The sequence below is a fragment of the Rhinopithecus bieti genome, unplaced genomic scaffold, assembly GCF_001698545.2.
Source record: "Rhinopithecus bieti isolate Rb0 unplaced genomic scaffold, ASM169854v2 scaffold_5191, whole genome shotgun sequence".
In the NCBI taxonomy this organism is placed as follows: domain Eukaryota; kingdom Metazoa; phylum Chordata; class Mammalia; order Primates; family Cercopithecidae; genus Rhinopithecus; species Rhinopithecus bieti.
The window spans coordinates 351,490-374,205 of record NW_016804727.1 but is presented as its reverse complement, the minus strand read 5'-3'; the positions used below and the strand labels follow the sequence as shown (position 1 = coordinate 374,205).

Genomic DNA, 22,716 nt, shown 5'->3' with positions numbered 1-22,716 from the left:
TAGTTTAGTTTCAAAGATTTGATATACTTAATATGGAAGTGTAGTAAATCATGTAAGTTAGTATTTTTATTACTTGCCAAAACAATGTTTTGGTGAATGAGTTTAGAGGGAGAGATCATTACGGGAAGAAAATGCCTTTTGAAAGAGCAAGGACCACTACTAACTGTGACATCATGAGCATCAGCCATACCATGGCAGTACTTGCCATAGCCTATTTCTACTAGCTGTTTATCTTGGGGAGTTTACTTACACCAGAGTCTTCACTTTTCAATATTTCATCAGCATAAGTTGTAGTCAGTTGATCACAAACTAAAGAAATGCTAGAAAATCTCAAATGATGGAGCAATTGCTGCATTATGACAAATGGGAAGCCTACAAAATAAAATAAAATAAAAGGGCAGAATGGCAAGTTGTTTGTTTTTACAAAGGGAAACAAAATTCATATACTTCCATTAGGGAGAGGATTTGAGTTCATATATTGTTTCATAACCTTGTTTATGTTAGAAGTTATTCTAAAATGTTATTGTCAGACATAGAGTATCCCATATGATTTAAAAATCTTAGAGATTGTCAAAGATATTTACTTAGTTTACACAAATGAAATGATAGAGTTGTAAATCCAACCTCCTTTTTGCGAGTTGCGACTGAGGTCCAGGCTATGTAAAGCTGTATTTGCCTGTTTAGGATCTTGTCTTTCAAAAAATGCATTTGGAGATGTTTACACTGCTATTTATGGGACCAATTGCTATTTCAGTAATTTCTTTATGGTTCTATAACTACAGATTGATTCACAGCTTATGGGCTGATATTCTTAATGTGTACAAAATAGCCATGTTGAGATGGGAAGTATTTAAAAAATTTTTTTCTCACCATTGACTTTTCTCTTTAGATATGTCGGTTGAAGAAATTTTCTTAGTTCTTTCTAATTTTTGAATATATTTGATTAATAACATATTTTATTATAACTGTGTTAGAGTAAACATAATAAATTGAAAGTTGTCTCTTCTCATTTTCTTTAGCATGTTACACCAGACAGCTATATTCCATGCCTTGCAGACCTGTGCAAAGCACTGTGGGAAGTTATGCTCAGCTATTATAGGACTATGGAATGGCACGAAAAGCATGACAACGAGGATACTGCTTCAGCTTCTGGTAGGAAAATATTTTTATTTTATTTTAAGAATTGAACTATAAATATCCCACATTACTGGAGTAAGAAGAAAGGAAAGGGCCAGGAATGCCTTTGGGATTTCAAGGATTACAGTGACCATAGGCTAAATATTGAGCAAATAAAATGATTCAGCTGCTTCAAATGTTCTATTACATTTGGAGAGTAACTGGGCCAAAGGACTTTTTAAGTGGCACATAGTGCCAGTTTACAGAAGTGTGTGCTGATGGCTTTAGGACTGAATTTAGTTTATTATTAGTTGCAAACTAGATAAGACATTGGTCTGTCTAAATTTACTCTGAAATTAATGCTAGATGGTCAATATTAATCTATTTGGCCAATTTTCAAGTTGCAGTAATAAAGCTAGGTTCTAAGAATCAATAATTATATTGATACTTTCCTTCCTGAAAATGAAGCAAGACTAGAATTTCATTTTTAAAATGATGTCTTAAAATATTAATCTTTGAATGGAAAATATAACTTTAAATGACTTTGGTATAGTCAGCTAAATAATAAAGAACAAGTCTTTGAAAATTATTGTATTTATTAATCATTCTATTTAAATTGCTTCATGAAATAATTATATATCTTAAGTGATTATCCTTGAACAGTAGCTGAGATTAAATATTCAGAATACTTATAAAAACAGTAAATGATTTTATCAGCGTTTTGTTTAATACGGACAAAATAAATTATACTGCACATCTTTTTTTTTTTTTTGTATTACATACAATTTATTGTAGCTAGTCAATCAAATTAGTAACTTCCAGTTTCTTAGGTGCTTATTTTCTGTTGTTGGGTGAGTGGACAACACACCCAAATCTCACTGTTTGATTAAACGTTTTGGTAGTTTAGAAGGCGTTAGTTTAATCTTTGTATTGATTTACAAAGCTTGTAAATATAGAAAACAAAATAAGAGGAAAATTATATGAATGGATTTTTATCCATTTAGAGTTATTATTGGGGAGAGTAAAGGAAGGGAGAGAAAGAGGAGAAGGCAGAGAGAAGGATGGACACATAGCCAGGATTCCAGGTCAGACTATTTTTACCCAAAACTTATACTCTTACCCTGTACTACCTCTGGGACCATGGGCTCTGCAATCTGAGAGCCCTGGCTTCAAGTTTTCACTTCCGTTTACCAAAGGTGAGAACTTGAAGACACTGCTTATTTTTTCCACTCTTCAGTTTGCTCCTAAAAATGATCAGTTAAAAAGCAAAGCAAAACCAAACCAAACACTTAAAGAGTAGTAACACATGTACCCTGCAGGGTCATTGTAGAGTTTGGACAGCATGTAAGGTACTTACATTGGTGGTGGTTAATATGATGAAAGGAAATGGATCAAGAGATAATATAATAATAGTGAAATACCTGGAGCCTGTTAAGACATATTTGCTTTTCTAGTACATTATTCAAGGAGAAAACAAAGAAAAAGTTTGGAATAGAATTAAGACATATTTTAGATATCAGAATTTAGGTGAATGTTATCTATTTATTCATCATGGTAAAGCTTGCTTTTTGCTTTAGGCCGATAGTTTACATTCACTGGAGTACTGAGTCAAACTTAAAACTCTATTTGATGCTTATTACTCAACCCTCTTTGCTAAAATTTCTTCACCCTAATATGTATGTTTTATGGCACTATCAAGTGCTCAAGCAGTCAGCTGGTAGTATCTAGGACTGTAAAAAGTTATTTGTTCACCTGAAATTAATCATATTATATTCAGGAATAAAATTGTAGAAATTAGTAAATTGAAAATTACTCTTCATGGAACTTCATAAAACTGAAGAGGACTCTAGACTTTATCTGCTGTATCTCTTTAATGATAATATTTGATATTGTTTGGTAACCTAATACTTTAATATTCTAAGATAAAGCTCTAAAGCTGTAGTTCAGGTGCACTGCTTTAGGCTGCTGGATCCCTAACAGCCATACCATGCGTGTAATAATAAGGCTTATGTTTTAGGAGTGCTCAGAGGCAAACTAGTCATGTATCTATGTATCTGAGGCCTGGCATTTCCAAGGACCTTTTACTAGTTATCAGTGGACACCTTCCCAACCTGAGACAAGATGATAACATACTTGCTTAGGTGTTCTGCACAGGATATTCACACAAAAGCTTCGTCTTTTTAATATAAATGTGTATGTGTATTTTTCAGTTGTCTTTAGGGGGAGATTGGAGGCAGATCACTGATCTTACCTATTAAACTAGACATTGTTAAATTATTTATCTAGAGTGGATAAAACTATTATTCACCATGAAAAATATAAAATATATGCATTATCACCTCTGCCTGAGCTGTTAATGTAGACTGCCCTCTTAGCATGCATGTTAATTGATAATTTGGTTAATTGGTCCTGTAATGCCCTTCTCACAGCCTTTTACATGGTCTTGCAGTAGGCAGTATTAAGAACCTGGTCTTTGGGCCCACACTGACTCAGGTAGAATCCCAGCCTCAGTCACATATGATCTCAGTGGTCTTAGGTATAGTTAGCATTTCATAGTCTAAGTTTATTTATCTTACCAAATGGATTTACTTCTAATACCTATTGTTTGACGTTGTTTTGATTGTATAAATATCAAACGTATTTTCTGTATCTTACATAGACTTACAATGTATGAGAAGCCAAATAGAAAATATTTGGGAAACAAATACAAATTGGATTAAATCTAAAAATATTTATGTCTTTTATTTTCAGAAGGGAGTAATATGATAGGTACTGAAGAAACTAATTTTGATCGTGGCTACATAAAAAAGAAATTAGAACATGGACTTACACGAATATGGCAGGTTTGGTTTTTTTAATATTATTTTTTTCACAGAAGCAATATAAATGTCACGTCAAAGTTGTTTTAGAAATTCATTTTTAAGTTTTCTATATGTGTGTTCTTTGCAGATTTAATCATATGTTTCTGTTTGGAATTAGGCTATCATTTAATTTCTGTAATGTATTTGATGATTGTATATGCACTCTAAGTGGCAGGAAAAAAAAAAGACCTTTTAATTTGAAAATCTCGCATTGGAAAATATTCCATATAATGGCGTGAGGACGTGTTTTGTTTAAAGGTCCTTAGAGAATTCGACATCGTAGAAGAAGAGTGTATCGCTTTTTCTCAGTGCCAGATGTTCTGTTTATTTTTATTTCATTTTCTCTATCATTTTCTTAATTTTTTTTTTCTGTTAATTTTAGAAAAGGAGTAACTAGGTAGCATACTTAGGTCAGATTATAGCTCAGAATGAACAATTTGTTTTTTTTTCTCAGTCAGTGATCTTCGTGCCTTGAGGGAATCTTACATGCTTATTGGCTGAATATATCTGGTTTTAGCCCATTTGGGCTCCTATAACAAAATATTCTATACTGGATCGTTTATAAACACAAAAGTTTATTTCTCAGAATTCTAAAGGCTGGAAGTCAAGAGAGCAGGGTACCAGCGTTGTTGGAAGGGGCTGCTTCCTAGTTCATAGACATTGTCTTGCTATATCCTCAAATAGTGGAAGGGATGAGGGAGCCCTCTGGGGTCCCTTCTGTAGGGGAACTAATGCCATTAATGATGGCTCTACCTTCTTGATTTAATCACCTCACAAAGTCCCCACTTTCTAATATATTATCACCTTGGAGGTTAGAATTTCAGTATAGGAATTTTGGGTAGACACAAACATTCAGTCCATAGCAGTATCTTATTAAGTTTTTCTTTGCAATTTAGTAGCTCAGTTGTTATAATCAGATAATTTGTTACTTCTTAGATCACAGTGTAATTTCTTTAAGATAACTTACTCTTTTTGGACTTCTTTGAACCCTGGAAGACTATAGACCCTTTGGCCATGTTATGGTCTTTTAAAATGTATTTTTGATTTTTCTAATGAGGCTTATCTTTATTTTGACCATCTTTTTTTTCTTTATATTTATTTATTTATTATTTTTTGAGGCAGGGTCTCATGTTGTCACCCAGGCTGGAGTGTGGTGGCAGAATCATGGCCTAGTGTAGCCTCGACCTCTTGCGCTCAGGGGATCTTTCTGCCTCAGCCTCCTGAGTAGCTGGGACAGACATGCACCACCATGCCTAATTTTCTTAAATTATTATTTGTGGACATGGGGTCTTGTTATGTTGCCCCAGACTGGACTTGAACTCCTGGGCCCAAGTGATATTCCTGCCTTGGCCTCCCAAAGTGCTGGGATTATAGGCGTGAGCCACAATGCCCAGCTTGACAATCTTTTATAGAATGTGTTTTGAAAAAAATTGTTTAGGAAAATTTATTTTGAAAATGTAAATTTCTTCATGAATCAGTATTTATAATTTAGTGCTCTTCTATTTTGATAATTTTGTATTGATATACTATTTGATTTTGTACTTTAGTATTTGAAATTTATGTGGTGGTTGTAAGAGATTTGACATATATTTTCTCATTTGACTATATTAAACTCATATAACCATATTAAACATTTATTAAAATTAAATAAATATTTAATGTATCATTGTGGATTTAGGCTGACTTTTTTCTGAATATTAATGCATAAAAAGAAAGGAAAATCTTAATAGTTATTGAATATACACCCAGGGTCAGATATGATTTGTTTCTGACTTAGTCTCCCAGTAGGCTTTAATTGTACTTAGTTAAAATTTTAAAATCTATGATAGAATTTCTGGTAATTCAATGTACTTGGAAATACTGACTTGGCACTTTATGTAGCTAGTTTCCATTCAGTTTGGCAACCTGATGGCATTTCTGATATAGGAAATGGGATTGTCTCTATTATATCTCCCTTAAGGATGTTGGCTATTGGCCTAAATAGATATTCATTAACAAATTTGGAATATATTCCTGTCTCATTTTAATCTGGAACTATAGAGTAAACGGTTCTGATAACTTATTTTCTATATTTTGAGTTTGCTTGATTTTTTTTTCTTTTTCTTACAGGATGTTCAGCTAAAAGTAAAAACCTACTTGCTTGGAACCGATTTGTCTATATTCAAATATGATGATTTCATCTTTGTTTTGGACATAATCAGCAGGTAGTGTTTAAGATCTTGTCTTATTCTTTAGTTTGAGTGATTCAACCATGATAATCAAAGAAATCATGAACTAGTGAGCTCTCATCTATAACTTCTTTATGGAAATGAAAATAATTTTTGCTGCTAAGTTTGTGAGTGTATTTAAATATTTCTGCTCTTTGGATGTTTGTAAACCTTTATGAATTTGTGATCTTTATAATTTTTTCACATATCCAAATTTTAGTGATTTTTTTTAGTCTTTGAAGAAAGAGAACCCGCACTTCTTTTTCTCTGTAAGGATGTTGCTGAAATTTACTGAAACCTTTTTATCCAACTAGGTTGATGCAAGTTGGAGAAGAATTTTGTGGTAGCAAGTCTGAAGTTTTACAGGAATCTATTAGAAAACAAAGTGTCAATTATTTCAAGAATTACCATAGGTAAGAACTCTAATAAAATATGAATGGACTTATTTAGGTAATGAGAATACTTTTGTCTAATACTTAATCTTGTAGCATTAATTGATTTTAAACAATTACTTTTGAATTTGAATGTGTTGTAGCTTTTTTAAGATGGCTAAGGATTTTTTTAACCAAAACATGATGAAATGTTCTCATTACATATTCATTGTACATTTTAAAATATTCTTTGTCTTGAGGGGCTTAAAATATTGAACTGATTTCTTTATGAGTAAAACATGATTATTAGATCAAGGTTCACAGAAAGAATTTGGCTGCTGTTCCGTATCTGCATACATATGCGTGTGCTTATAAGGAAGTTAAATCAGTAGAGGCAGTGCTCAGTGAGGGGGTGCTTGAGAGTATCTATCTTTTGGAAGTAAGAAGGCTTCTACAGGAGAGGATGTGATATTCAGAATTTCACTATAAAGCCAAATTTGTATACTTCATTGCTTTGCAAAACAATCACTGCTAATATTTAAAAGAGTGACTAGGAATGATTTGGGTAGAGGAGGAAGGTGGGAAAGAATGTTCATAATAGCGGTGTGATTATATGCTTACAGCAGCAGTAAATTGAAGGAAGGGAGAGCTAACATTAGATTTTTCTTGATATAAGCTAGACCCCAAGTTGTATCCCTTACATGTATTTTGTCCTTTGAGTTGAGTTTCATGTTACTTTTTATTCTGAACTTTTAGTTTTTACAATTGAATTTAGGTTTTGATTTCCTTGTTGTTTGGTGCCGGAGAGAGTCATGATTTGAAATTCTGCTTTTGCTCCTTGTTCATAGTCAACACCTGCTCACAGTGATATATGCCGTGTCAAAAGAGAGATGACTGAACACCCAACCACTGATTAATTATTAAATATATTTGAATACAAGTTGTCCGTGTTAATTGTAAACAAGTAAATTGTTTGAAAAAGATTTAAGTTGAACTATACCAAAGCAAAGCCTGTGAGTTTCACAACTGAGAGTGTTTAAACATTTTTAAAAACTTAATTGAATAAACCTCAGGGAAACAGTGGGAAGGGACCAACAGGAAACCCTAACACTGCCTTTATTTATGACTTCCTTGTCTGCTAAAACTTAAGCCCTGACTAAATGAAAAGGCTGGCGCTATAAACATTCCTGTATAGAAGGGGGAGGGGCCTGTTAATCATGGATAGGGAAATAAAATGGAAGCACAGAGGAGCCAGAAGCCTCACTTTCCTTGCAGTATGAAGGCACACCAAATGTCTCTCTTCCCAGAGATTGCTTCATATCCAACATGACAACTGGGATCACTTTTGGTGTTCCTAGCATCTAGGATGTGTGTACAATATAAAAACACTGATTTATTTAGTGGCTTCCATTCTGCATTCTGTTTTACTTATTATCAAAAGGTGTCTGTCATCTGTAGCAACTAGCTAGGGTCATTTTGACCATGATGGAAATTCCTCAGAGTTCATATTAATGAAATTAGAGAATACAGAAATGAATCACTTAAATCTTCCCCAAACACTCAACATTTTAAAGAACTTCTCTTAGAAACATTTGTGAGACTTATTTCTCATTGATGTGGCTGTGCTATACTATTAGAAGTAAAGCTGGGTTGAGTAATAGTAGACTTGGGTTCTTGTCCCATTTTTTGCTGCTTACCAACTGTCTGATATTGGCAAATCATTTAACCTCTCTGGCCTGTGATTCTATGAATTGTAAAATGAAGTGGCCAGATTAAAAGGTCTCCATAAGTGTTGCCTAGACATCTTGACCTGTTTTCTTGCAGTATTGTATATTGTAAAAATTGGGGCAGGTTAAACAGCAAAGATTTAATTATTACTTAGTATTCTTCTTTTTCCCTAGTATTTAAACAGAAGTTTAAGGTAGTCTAGTTTCTATCCGGTCTGTAGTCATTTTTGCTCTGACAGTTGCATCGGGAAAATTACGATGGAAGTCATTTCGTAAAGTTGGTGCAAACCATCAGCGTGTTCTAAGGTACATTTATTTCTTTACAAAACAAGGTAAACTTGACAGGAACTTTAGAAATGTTACTAGTGTCCATACATTGAATTGACTAAAGTCATTACATTAGCCAGTGATGAATCTAAATCTGCAAAATCCCAATTTAATATTCCCTTTGCCAATCATACTAAATAAATACTGAAAAACTGTATGGAACATGGTGAAATATAGATGAAGTGTTTTCTTATTTTGCTAATAGAAGTGTTTAAATGTGCATACAGTTTGTTTCATGGTCCTCTCCTGCCAAATAGAGCTCTTGAGGATGAAGAAATTCTTGAACCAACTTATTCTGACTTTGAGTCCATTTAAGCTATTGGTTTGAAGTTACAGGGATAATAAAAGACAAAATAGGAGCAGTTTCTTTTGGTGGAGCATCTACTTATGAAATGTATTAATGTTAGTTGTGGTAGTCGTATAAAAGTTTGCATTCCACTACCTTTTTCTAGGATAAAACTGTATGAACACATGAGGGAACACAGCCTCTATTATTGCTTCTACTTCTCAAAAGTATAAGTTTTATTTCCCCCCATTTTTTTAAATATTCAGATACTAAGTTTATATACACCCAAAGAACACTGTTCTGTCAGATGTTGGAGAATTTCTAAAAGCATAAATATGCTAATTTAAACATTAATGACATAAAAATTATAGAGCAATGTATAGTTGTCAAAATATTCTGTTTAATAAGTACATTTTATTTTGTAATTACTCTAGTAATCAAAGCTTATAAAATGTTTTCAAGGATCCTAAAGTTGCATTGACTGGTGTTAGAAGAGAGAAGTCACCTATCTTTTTAGAAGAATATACAACAAAGTAGATGAAATAAACAAATTCCTTATAAAGCCAACTTAACAAGCTCACAAAACAAAATATAGAAAATATGAATAGTCCCATGTCTTTTGAAGAAATTATATCTGGGCTTCAAAACATTTCCATAAAGAAATCTCCAGGCCTGCTGATGTCTCTGGTAAATTCTACCAAACCTTAAAGGAGAAAACAATACCAACACAACTCTTTCATAAAATAGAGAAAGAGGGAATGTTTTATAACTTATTTTATGAGGCCAGCATAGCATTTATACCAAAGCATAACAAGAGGACATTATAAAAGGAAAATGACAGACTAGTATCTCATAAGAACATAGATGCAACATCCTAAACAAAATATTGACAAATTTAATTCAGTGATACCTAAAAAGGTTAATATGCTGTGAACAGGTAGGATTTATTATAGGAGAGCGTGAGTTGGCTAAACATTAAATAAATTAAGAAATTTAATTTACCAATTGACAGAATACAGGAAAATATCATAGTTATTATTTTAATAGATGGAGAAAATAATTTTGATAAAAATTCTGTGCCAGTTCATGATTTTGAGAAATTGTGTTTTGTGTAATTTTAACTTTCTTTCTAATTATGTTCTCATATTTAAAGTGTGCCCTTTGTTAACAGCTTATCAAGTTTGGTCTCGTTTTGTTGTTGTTGATGTTGTTTTACTAGTTGAGAAAAATATATATAGTATAAAAGTAAAATATATATGATCGATCCAAAAAATGCAGAAAGAGAAAATTTCTTTAAAATATTTAACATTTTTATATATCAAACAGCAATATGATGGGTTTAAACCTATTAATAATTATGTCAATAAATACATTAAATGTAAATGGAAAAAGTTATATGAAAGCATAACAATTGTCAGACAAGATTTTGAAAGAACATTAGGGGCCGGGCGCAGTGGCTCACGCCTGTAATCCCAGCACTTTGGAAGGCCAAGGCGAATGGATCACGAGGTCAAGAGTTCAAGACCAGCCTGGCCAAGATGGTGAAACTCGGTCTGTACTAGAAATACAAAAAAATTAGCTGGGCATGGTGGCAGGTGCCTGTAATCCCAGCTACTCCGGAGGCCGAGGCAGGAGAATCATGTGAATCTGTGCGGCAGAGGTTGCAGTGAGCCAAGATCACACCACTGCACTCCAGCCTGGGCGACAGAGTGAGACTCTGTCTCGGAAAAAAAAAAATACATTCTTGTAATGGTTACCACCAACATTTCAATATGCACTTATGTTCTACTGTAGTCTACCTTAGGTGGTATACTTCCAGAATAATGCAGGAACCAACTTTGTAACTGCATTTACCTTCTGTTACCTTTTTGGTGTTTTGTCTTATACTTTTACTTCATATGTTATTTTGCATACACTTTTTATGCCTAGGGTTGAATGTGCTTCTTCAATCTGGGTTGTACCTTTTATCATTGTATTAGTTTTAAATTACTGTGTAATAAATACCACAAACCTGTCTGGAAGAGACAGGAAGCAGATTATCCCCTAGGGCCTCCAGAGAGTGGAGCTCTGCTAACACCTTGATTTCAACCCACTGATACTGATTTTCAGGCTCTGGCCTCTAGAACTGTGAGAGAATAAATTTCTGCTTGTTTAAGTCACCTAGTTTGTGGTAATTTGTTACAGCAGCCACAGGAAACTAATATAGAGTAGAATTACTGGGTCCTGTGGTAACTCTCTCTGTTTAACATTTTGAGGAACTGAATCACACTTTTTTCCAAAGTCATGATACATTTTACGTTCCTACTAATTCTGTATGAGGGTTCCAATGTCTCCAAAACCTTGTCACCACCGGTTGTTTTCTGTCTCTGATTATGGCTGTCCTAGTAGGCATGAAGTGGTATCTTATTATGTTTTGGGTTTGCATTTCCCTGGTAACTAATGATGTTTAGCAGCTTTTAAGGTGCTCATTGGCCTTTTGTATATCTTCTTTACAGAAATGTTTGTTCAAAGCTTCCATCCATTTTGAATTGGGTTGTTTTTTATCGTTGAGTTGTCAAGTTTTGTACGTTTAGTTCTTACCTTAGGACTGTGATCCACTTGAGGTAATTTTTGTATGTGGTATGAGCTATGAGCACAATCACCTTTGGGAATTCTTGGCCATTATGTCTTCAAATATTGCTTTTGTTTATTCTCTGTCCTTTCCATCCAATTGCCTGCATAATAAATGTTTTGACTATCTCACATATCTCTTATGATCTTTTGTTTCTTCCTTTTTTTTTTTCAAATTTTTGCTTCAGTTTAGATATTTTCTATTGATCTTTGAGTTCATGAATGCCGTCTTCAGCCACCCCTAGACTGCTGTTTTACTTATCCAGTTTTTAATTGGAAGTGTATTTTTCAGTTCCTGAATGTCTATTTGATTCTTTGTTTTTCTTATTGCAGTTATTTGAAATTCTCTTTTCTATCAATTTTATACATTTTTTTCTATTTTATTTAACTTATAATAATTGTTTTAAAGTCCTTGTCTGTTAACTCTAGTATTTGGAGCAATTCCTGATTTTTACAGATTCATGTATTTATTGTCTCTTTATTTTGAATCTGTGGATTTAAAAAAATCTAGATTTCATTTTTAGCGTGATACTAACAACTTGTGGTAGAAAGAGGAAGAACAGGGCAGGCACTGGCCCTTTTTTCAACTGAAAATAAAGTTTGTTTTTCTGGGGCTGCCTATATCATGTGCTGATTACTCAGGATAGACAGTAAGAACAATAGCATTAAAGAAAGAAGAGATCAGTATGGCATAAGTGATTAGTGGAATGTCAAATATATATGTGTCTTACCTGCTCACGTAATTTGTAAATGCTTTGTAGAGACAGGCACTGAGCTAAATGTTTTCAGAAAGTGATAATTATCTTGCTATTGTGGCTTTACTAGGTATGGCTCAGATCTGTGCTGTTTAATGCAACGTGTTAGTATTTATGATCTCATATAATCTGTAAATTTTTCTTTATGTTTTAGCATCGATATATGATCAGCTAAGGATATTTATGTGAGTTGGAGACAAGCTTTTAATTTAGTCCCCTAATAAAATTGTCATTTCCTATGCATTACTTTTGCAATATAGTAAAAATATTTAGTTTAGTAGCATTTGAGATAGTTTTTCTGTCAAGGATGATAAGATACTAACTAACAAAAGTAAACATTTCTGTCTACTGTATTAATCCCAGTGGGTTCTCAAAGTTGATTATGATCATGACATTAATCCTATAATTATTTGTATTGTACATTATTTCCTCAATTCTTGTGTGCAGTGTACTTTTCTCACTTTTTGGAGTGTTCATTTTCTTTTTTTAAGAACACGGCTTGATGAACTGAGAATGTTCTTAGAGAATGAGACTTGGGAACTTTGTCCTGTTAAGTCAAATTTCAGCATCTTGCAACTTCATGTAAGTGTTTCTTAAGAACAAAGAAATCTGTCATTTAGTCATCTTTTTTACCTTTTCCTTTGCAAAAAAAGTCCGCAAATATATGAAAACATTTATAAAATAAATTAAGGAGCAGTTTCTTATCTTCCTTCCTTGAAAGTCATTAGTAGCCAGCCTCTTTTACAGGAATGACCCTTTTATGGTTGTGAAAAATCAGTCTTCTTTTATAAAATTCAGTTTACATACTTCAGGAAATCTCTTTTGCCTAAAAAGAGTTACAGTTAAAGTGATATTTTTTGTTTGTTTTGAATTCCGAAAAGGGCTGACTGCGGTATTTAAATTTTGCAAATAATTAATTAGCTATATTTTGGCATAGTTTAATACATATACAAATATAATACAAATAATTATATTTATAGAATTTTTTCATTTCTTAAAGGGACTAGTAGGTTCTTAATTTGTGCTGCAATTCTTAAATTTGCCTGTAATGAAAAAATGCCTCAGATATAAAAGAGGCACTTATAAAAAATACTCTTAACTAATTTGTATTAGTTAATCAGTTCCTCAAATACTTACAGAATAAGCAGTCTGCAAAAAAATATTTAATTCGTTTGATTTTTCCCTTGGTTGAAACACATTGTAGATAAATATTCCTGTGTGAAAGATTGTGTTCTGCAAATACCAAGTGTCAAAAGGCAGTGCGTATAGTTAGATTCTTGTTCAGAAAGTACGGGGTCTTTAGTTTTTGCCTTTGGAAGGAATAGCTTTCTAGAAAGCAATTTTCTTACTCTGGATAAATGTACAGAATACATAATTAGAAGTTTTTTTTGATAGGGATTGATTGTCTTTATGCTCATATTGTACAATAGCTTCTTATCCAGTTTCATTATATTGTTTTTCTATTATAGAAATATTGAAAACACTGGAACATAGTGATTATTAAATGCTTTAAAGACAGCAGAATTAATGTTAATGTTAATTAGTATTAACATAACCATTAACATTAAATTAACATAGGATTTACGAATTCTCAAAGATTTAAGGTAATTCCTTAACATTATTTAGAATTCTAAGTTTAACGTCCATTTTAGAATATCTATTAAATAATTTTATTTGAACTCCTTTTTAACCATCAGACTGTGTGTGTGTGTTGTGACATTATCACACTTAGTATAATTGTAAGACATGTTTTTTAAAAAAGGCATGTTGAAGCATTCCCATCTAGGTGAACATTATCTCCTTTAAAGTAGTTACCTTGAAAACTATTCACAACTTAGTGTTCACCTGACATGCATTCCTGTGGATTGGATTTTCTAAAAATTAGTCTCGTTGATGTATATTCACTCCTTGTTTAGAATTATAAAAATAATGGCATGATTCTTAGGCATTATTAATGTATATGATTAAATGTATAGTTGAAATGTAAAAGGAAAATAAACACATATATTATTTAATACAACAAGTCAATGTACCTTTCAAGAATTTTAAGAATACCTTTCAAGAATATCATTGAAATTTATATTTGGGATTTAAATATTGGGATTATTTTGTTTAGAGAAAAGAAATATTTGTTAAATTTTGTGATAAATCATTAAATCAAGATTTTTGTAATTCAAAGGAACTTTAGAGATTATTCCCGCTTTTCCTGTAATTAGCTGTGTGAGGTTGAACTTTGCACTGAATCCCTTCAAACTGCCTCAGTTTCCTCATGTGGTTAATGCATGATTTAGACTAGGTCTTACAACTCTTTAGCTTTGCTAGGAGTAGAGGACACATCTTATGACTTTGGCATATATGTTCGTGTTGTCTGTTTCTTGGTATATAGAGAAAAGTAAATGAAAGTTTGTAGGCATCAATGTAACACGTATACACTTCATACTTTGTTTCTGATGTATTTGTATAGAATATCTTAAGTGGTGCCAACATATGAAAAAGCATAGTGTTCTACTTTAACAATGAGTTTTCATAAATGACTTTATTGATGAGGATTTTTGCTGTTCTGTTAAAAGAAGACATCATTCAGATTTCTTAAGCTATTTTAAAAAATAATCTCTGCAGTTTCTTAAAGGAAGCCGAAAGTAGTTTGATGCAGATGATACTGTTTTAAGTGATATCATTCACTGAGTCGTCTTTAGGAAAACCTTTAGACATGTATTTCTAAGTGTGTACTTTTAGATAACTTGAAAGATTTAAAAGTCAATAACTTGAAGATCAAGATGTTGTTTTTCTGCTAACTCTACATTTATATTGAGGGATTCAGTTTATGTATTAGAATTTTATTGTTGCTAAAAGGTATCTGGCTCCTTTTTTAACATCTAGGAATTTAAATTCATGGAACAGTCTCGCTCCCCATCAGTTTCACCTAGTAAGCAGCCAGTCTCAACTTCTTCAAAAACAGTGACCTTGTTTGAGCAGTACTGTAGTGGTGGGAATCCATTTGAAATTCAGGCCAACCACAAAGATGAAGAAACAGAAGATGTCTTAGCTTCTAATGGGGTATGTGGTGTATGTGAAACATAAGTGAGATTTTTTTAGTTTAAAACTGTTCTACTCAATGAGCAAGGCAATTTACTACATTGGCTATGAATTATTATTAAAGAAGATATCCATTTATTACCCATTTATGTATCCATTTACTACCACCCTGCCTACCTATATACTTAATGTATCTATGATATTGCATTTATAGGTAATGACTTTACAATATGCTTTGTTGACCTTGTCCTCTTGAATAGTAAATTTTCCCTTTTTGTTTGCTTTATGTTCTTATTACATGATGTTCTTATCAGGTTGCTAATCAAATAGTAGTGTAATTTCTTCACTGAATATTTATGTGATATATTATGTGAATATGATGTGATATATTGTGAGATGAGTGAGGGAATGGATATCATCTACCCTTTTTCTCTTTATGGGTCACAGATTCCTTTTGTTCTATGTCCCTTTATCTAAGAGAAAGTGGTAATGTCTTGCTTAATTGCCTGGCAGGGATTTTTTTTTGAGATTTAGAAGTACAATATTTTAACAACACTTTTTAGGACCTCAAAATCAATATCAACTAGATGTAGTATGAATTAGTGTAAAGGATTTGAAGGCAAATAATGAATACCATCTTTATTATTTATCAGCTGTGTGGTCGTTGGCAAATTATTTTAACTTTGTGACCCTCAGTTTCTCCATATTTACAGTGAGAGGAATGCTTGCTTCACAGCTACCTGCATGGTATTTTCATAGTATTTTACTTGACTTCATAAGTTATTTGATGGTTTCTTCTGATCTTCATAATTCCCATAATGACCCAATATGATTTTTATTTTTGATTGATGAAGCTAAAGTGAAAACCATTCAGATGTGACAAAAATATGTTGAAGGATTTGTCTTTATATTTTATGTTAGTTTTAGGATTTATTTTTCATTTGGTGAAGATGAAATTCATGAAGTTTAAATTGTTTCATAGTAAGCCATATTTAAAATTATGATTCAGTGATTCTTTGTGACATTTTGCCTCTGTGAAATTGACTAAACTGAGAGGAATTTAAAGTCATTCCAATTATTTTGGAATAATATATCTCTCTATAAAAGTGATTCACTAACTAAAACTTACATAGCATTTGATTCCCATTATTTGCAGCAGTGTGTTCTATAAAGTTGCTGTGAATACTGATTTAGCAAATACTCAACCATTACTCCCAGAGCAAATATAAGATTAGGTTCCTATAAGCCTCTGGTTACAACATATTTATCAGCCCATCAGTACATAATCTGAATTCATAGTCAACAACGCCATAACTCTTGCCTAAATGAAGCTTATCAGACACACATATTTTGTTTCTAAGGCACATCACAGCCTTCTTGTACTTGGAAACACTAGACAGCACTTCAGGGCTACACTTGTGGTGGCATTCTAAACAGTTAAATCACCAACAAAAAGCACAAAAATACAAAGCACTTGGCACTAAATAGGTCATGAAAAGGAAATTTGTTTATAGTATGAGAGCCTAAGCAAGAAGACAGAGCATGCTTTGTATTCAGCTGGGAACATGCATGTTGGATGGCTCAAACTTTTCACTGTTCTGCACATTTATGAATGACTCCAAAAATATCGGAAGTGTTGACTTTAGGGTTACAAATAAATTTCAGTGAGCAGGCAAATTTGCGAACACTGAATCCTCAAATAATGGGTATCTATGATACGATGTGGTCACAAAACTCTGTTGTTGTAATCAGGACATCCTAGTTTGTGTAGAATACCTTTCTCCNGTCATTAGTAGCCAGCCTCTTTTACAGGAATGACCCTTTTATGGTTGTGAAAAATCAGTCTTCTTTTATAAAATTCAGTTTACATACTTCAGGAAATCTCTTTTGCCTAAAAAGAGTTACAGTTAAAGTGATATTTTTTGTTTGTTTTGAATTCCGAAAAGGGCTGACTGCGGTATTTAAATTTTGCAAATAATTAATTAGCTATATTTTGGCATAGTTTAATACATATACAAATATAATACAAATAATTATATTTATAGAATTTTTTCATTTCTTAAAGGGACTAGTAGGTTCTTAATTTGTGCTGCAATTCTTAAATTTGCCTGTAATGAAAAAATGCCTCAGATATAAAAGAGGCACTTATAAAAAATACTCTTAACTAATTTGTATTAGTTAATCAGTTCCTCAAATACTTACAGAATAAGCAGTCTGCAAAAAAATATTTAATTCGTTTGATTTTCCCTTGGTTGAAACACATTGTAGATAAATATTCCTGTGTGAAAGATTGTGTTCTGCAAATACCAAGTGTCAAAAGGCAGTGCGTATAGTTAGATTCTTGTTCAGAAAGTACGGGGTCTTTAGTTTTGCCTTTGGAAGGAATAGCTTTCTAGAAAGCAATTTTCTTACTCTGGATAAATGTACAGAATACATAATTAGAAGTTTTTTTTGATAGGGATTGATTGTCTTTATGCTCATATTGTACAATAGCTTCTTATCCAGTTTCATTATATTGTTTTCTATTATAGAAATATTGAAAACACTGGAACATAGTGATTATTAAATGCTTTAAAGACAGCAGAATTAATGTTAATGTTAATTAGTATTAACATAACCATTAACATTAAATTAACATAGGATTTACGAATTCTCAAAGATTTAAGGTAATTCCTTAACATTATTTAGAATTCTAAGTTTAACGTCCATTTTAGAATATCTATTAAATAATTTTATTTGAACTCCTTTTAACCATCAGACTGTGTGTGTGTGTTGTGACATTATCACACTTAGTATAATTGTAAGACATGTTTTTTAAAAAAGGCATGTTGAAGCATTCCCATCTAGGTGAACATTATCTCCTTTAAAGTAGTTACCTTGAAAACTATTCACAACTTAGTGTTCACCTGACATGCATTCCTGTGGATTGGATTTTCTAAAATTAGTCTCGTTGATGTATATTCACTCCTTGTTTAGAATTATAAAATAATGGCATGATTCTTAGGCATTATTAATGTATATGATTAAATGTATAGTTGAAATGTAAAAGGAAAATAAACACATATATTATTTAATACAACAAGTCAATGTACCTTTCAAGAATTTTAAGAATACCTTTCAAGAATATCATTGAAATTTATATTTGGGATTTAAATATTGGGATTATTTTGTTTAGAGAAAAGAAATATTTGTTAAATTTTGTGATAAATCATTAAATCAAGATTTTGTAATTCAAAGGAACTTTAGAGATTATTCCCGCTTTTCCTGTAATTAGCTGTGTGAGGTTGAACTTTGCACTGAATCCCTTCAAACTGCCTCAGTTTCCTCATGTGGTTAATGCATGATTTAGACTAGGTCTTACAACTCTTTAGCTTTGCTAGGAGTAGAGGACACATCTTATGACTTTGGCATATATGTTCGTGTTGTCTGTTTCTTGGTATATAGAGAAAAGTAAATGAAAGTTTGTAGGCATCAATGTAACACGTATACACTTCATACTTTGTTTCTGATGTATTTGTATAGAATATCTTAAGTGGTGCCAACATATGAAAAGCATAGTGTTCTACTTTAACAATGAGTTTTCATAAATGACTTTATTGATTAGGATTTTGCTGTTCTGTTAAAAGAAGACATCATTCAGATTTCTTAAGCTATTTTAAAAAATAATCTCTGCAGTTTCTTAAAGGAAGCCGAAAGTAGTTTGATGCAGATGATACTGTTTTAAGTGATATCATTCACTGAGTCGTCTTTAGGAAAACCTTTAGACATGTATTTCTAAGTGTGTACTTTTAGATAACTTGAAAGATTTAAAAGTCAATAACTTGAAGATCAAGATGTTGTTTTCTGCTAACTCTACATTTATATTGAGGGATTCAGTTTATGTATTAGAATTTTATTGTTGCTAAAAGGTATCTGGCTCCTTTTTTAACATCTAGGAATTTAAATTCATGGAACAGTCTCGCTCCCCATCAGTTTCACCTAGTAAGCAGCCAGTCTCAACTTCTTCAAAACAGTGACCTTGTTTGAGCAGTACTGTAGTGGTGGGAATCCATTTGAAATTCAGGCCAACCACAAAGATGAAGAAACAGAAGATGTCTTAGCTTCTAATGGGGTATGTGGTGTATGTGAAACATAAGTGAGATTTTTTTAGTTTAAAACTGTTCTACTCAATGAGCAAGGCAATTTACTACATTGGCTATGAATTATTATTAAAGAAGATATCCATTTATTACCCATTTATGTATCCATTTACTACCACCCTGCCTACCTATATACTTAATGTATCTATGATATTGCATTTATAGGTAATGACTTTACAATATGCTTTGTTGACCTTGTCCTCTTGAATAGTAAATTTTCCCTTTTGTTTGCTTTATGTTCTTATTACATGATGTTCTTATCAGGTTGCTAATCAAATAGTAGTGTAATTTCTTCACTGAATATTTATGTGATATATTATGTGAATATGATGTGATATATTGTGAGATGAGTGAGGGAATGGATATCATCTACCCTTTTCTCTTTATGGGTCACAGATTCCTTTTGTTCTATGTCCCTTTATCTAAGAGAAAGTGGTAATGTCTTGCTTAATTGCCTGGCAGGGATTTTTTTTTGAGATTTAGAAGTACAATATTTTAACAACACTTTTAGGACCTCAAAATCAATATCAACTAGATGTAGTATGAATTAGTGTAAAGGATTTGAAGGCAAATAATGAATACCATCTTTATTATTTATCAGCTGTGTGGTCGTTGGCAAATTATTTTAACTTTGTGACCCTCAGTTTCTCCATATTTACAGTGAGAGGAATGCTTGCTTCACAGCTACCTGCATGGTATTTTCATAGTATTTTACTTGACTTCATAAGTTATTTGATGGTTTCTTCTGATCTTCATAATTCCCATAATGACCCAATATGATTTTATTTTGATTGATGAAGCTAAAGTGAAAACCATTCAGATGTGACAAAATATGTTGAAGGATTTGTCTTTATATTTTATGTTAGTTTTAGGATTTATTTTCATTTGGTGAAGATGAAATTCATGAAGTTTAAATTGTTTCATAGTAAGCCATATTTAAAATTATGATTCAGTGATTCTTTGTGACATTTTGCCTCTGTGAAATTGACTAAACTGAGAGGAATTTAAAGTCATTCCAATTATTTTGGAATAATATATCTCTCTATAAAAGTGATTCACTAACTAAAACTTACATAGCATTTGATTCCCATTATTTGCAGCAGTGTGTTCTATAAAGTTGCTGTGAATACTGATTTAGCAAATACTCAACCATTACTCCCAGAGCAAATATAAGATTAGGTTCCTATAAGCCTCTGGTTACAACATATTTATCAGCCCATCAGTACATAATCTGAATTCATAGTCAACAACGCCATAACTCTTGCCTAAATGAAGCTTATCAGACACACATATTTTGTTTCTAAGGCACATCACAGCCTTCTTGTACTTGGAAACACTAGACAGCACTTCAGGGCTACACTTGTGGTGGCATTCTAAACAGTTAAATCACCAACAAAAGCACAAAATACAAAGCACTTGGCACTAAATAGGTCATGAAAAGGAAATTTGTTTATAGTATGAGAGCCTAAGCAAGAAGACAGAGCATGCTTTGTATTCAGCTGGGAACATGCATGTTGGATGGCTCAAACTTTTCACTGTTCTGCACATTTATGAATGACTCCAGAAATATCGGAAGTGTTGACTTTAGGGTTACAAATAAATTTCAGTGAGCAGGCAAATTTGCGAACACTGAATCCTCAAATAATGGGTATCTATGATACGATGTGGTCACAAAACTCTGTTGTTGTAATCAGGACATCCTAGTTTGTGTAGAATACCTTTCTCCATAGCATCAGGATCACATTGTGTATAAATATAAAGGAGTACCTGTAAGGCTTGTTTGCAGTTATTAATGTGTGATCTAATCTTCCCAGGTGCAACTTATGTCCTTGAGAATCAGGGTCCACATCTAAATATGACCTTTCATAGTGCTTTTTATTAACAGACTCTCAAAAAATAGTTGTTGAATTAGGGCACTAAATTATTTCCATGTTGTTATCATACTGGTTTTCTCAACTGTCATGTGGAGATAAAACTTTCTCATAGAAGTGTCTGTACAATTAAATGAGATAATTCATGAAAGAACTTAGCATAATACTTGGTTAAAAACTCATTGTTAGCTATTATTTAATCATACTAATATTAGCCATTATTTAATCATATTAATCTATAACATTAATAGATGATGATGATGATGATAATGATGAAAGTGCTGTCACTGCTTCCTTTACTGTGCATGAATTCCACTGTCCTTTCCCGTGCTGGCATTGGGCCATGGTGCCATAAAGATGATGAAAATGTTAGGAAGACATTCTTCCTCTCAAGAGTACATCCACCATTTTTGTCCTCATTCTCAGCAGGTCACTGTGTTCTAAGCTTAATTTTCTAAGCTGCCCTTGAAATTAAGTCTTATAGTGAATTAAAACATCAGCATGTGTGTTGTGCATATTTATTAAGCTGAAGTAATACTTCCAGAGTGCCAGAATTGGATACGGAACCTCTTTTTAATGAATTTTATTAGCAAATTGGAAATAAGTATGGTGAAACTTCTGAGAGACTTTAAGTAAAAAAAAAAAAAAAAAGTGCTTATGTGTACTCTTCTCTTTTTAGGCCTAGTGGAATGTTTGTTAGGTTTTGGTTTATGGTGATTTTATTTTGTTGCGCATTTTCAAGCTTTTATAGGTGTAATATTTTTCTTTTGTGCTGATTAAGGTAGAATGATGAAGACAATGGAAGAATAATCAGATTCTTGGTGACAACATTAAAGCTAAACTACGGATTTTCTTGTATTTAGCTGTTTCTTATAAAATTGAGTACTTTCACTGTGTTGAGACACCCCACGAAGAGAGGCCCTTTATACTCATTTTTTAATATCCTGTGTTTTCTTCAGTATGAATCTGATGAACAAGAAAAGAGTGCCTATCAAGAGTATGACAGTGACAGTGATGTTCCTGAGGAACTCAAACGAGACTATGTGGATGAGCAGACAGGAGATGTTCCTGTGAAAAGGTGATTGTTCTTAAATTGTGTGGTATTTAGCATTTTATCTTGTGCTCTTAAGTATAGGATTTCTTTTAAGGTTAAGAAGAAACAAAATTTTTTTTTTTGGTACTTAATTATGTCACCTGACAGAAGTTAGTATGTTTTAAATGATTCCTGGAAGGCTTAAAATGTGTTTTCCTCCTAACATTTCATAACTGGATTTAATGAAAATAAAATAGTTATATGAAAAGTTCTGCCTAGCGAAACCTTTGCCAGTATCTCACAAATCAGTTCATTTAACTATGAACTGGATTGTTAATGTGTCAAAAGAAATTGATTAGCCATTTAAAAATTCTTAA

At 32.4% G+C, this 22,716-nt stretch overlaps 1 protein-coding gene across 2 annotated transcripts in view; it reads left to right on the top strand.

The window, feature by feature from the left end:
* VPS50 (VPS50 subunit of EARP/GARPII complex) overlaps positions 1-22,716 on the top strand; it is a 123,478-nt gene that overhangs the window by 58,310 nt on the left and 42,452 nt on the right. For both annotated transcript variants that reach the window (XM_017870297.1, XM_017870298.1), the window contains exons 13-19: positions 1,020-1,152; positions 3,868-3,959; positions 6,087-6,181; positions 6,499-6,597; positions 12,752-12,842; positions 15,141-15,317; positions 22,266-22,384. In XM_017870297.1, coding sequence (XP_017725786.1) covers positions 1,020-1,152; positions 3,868-3,959; positions 6,087-6,181; positions 6,499-6,597; positions 12,752-12,842; positions 15,141-15,317; positions 22,266-22,384 — 806 coding nt within the window. The remainder of the gene's footprint in view (positions 1-1,019; positions 1,153-3,867; positions 3,960-6,086; positions 6,182-6,498; positions 6,598-12,751; positions 12,843-15,140; positions 15,318-22,265; positions 22,385-22,716) is intronic.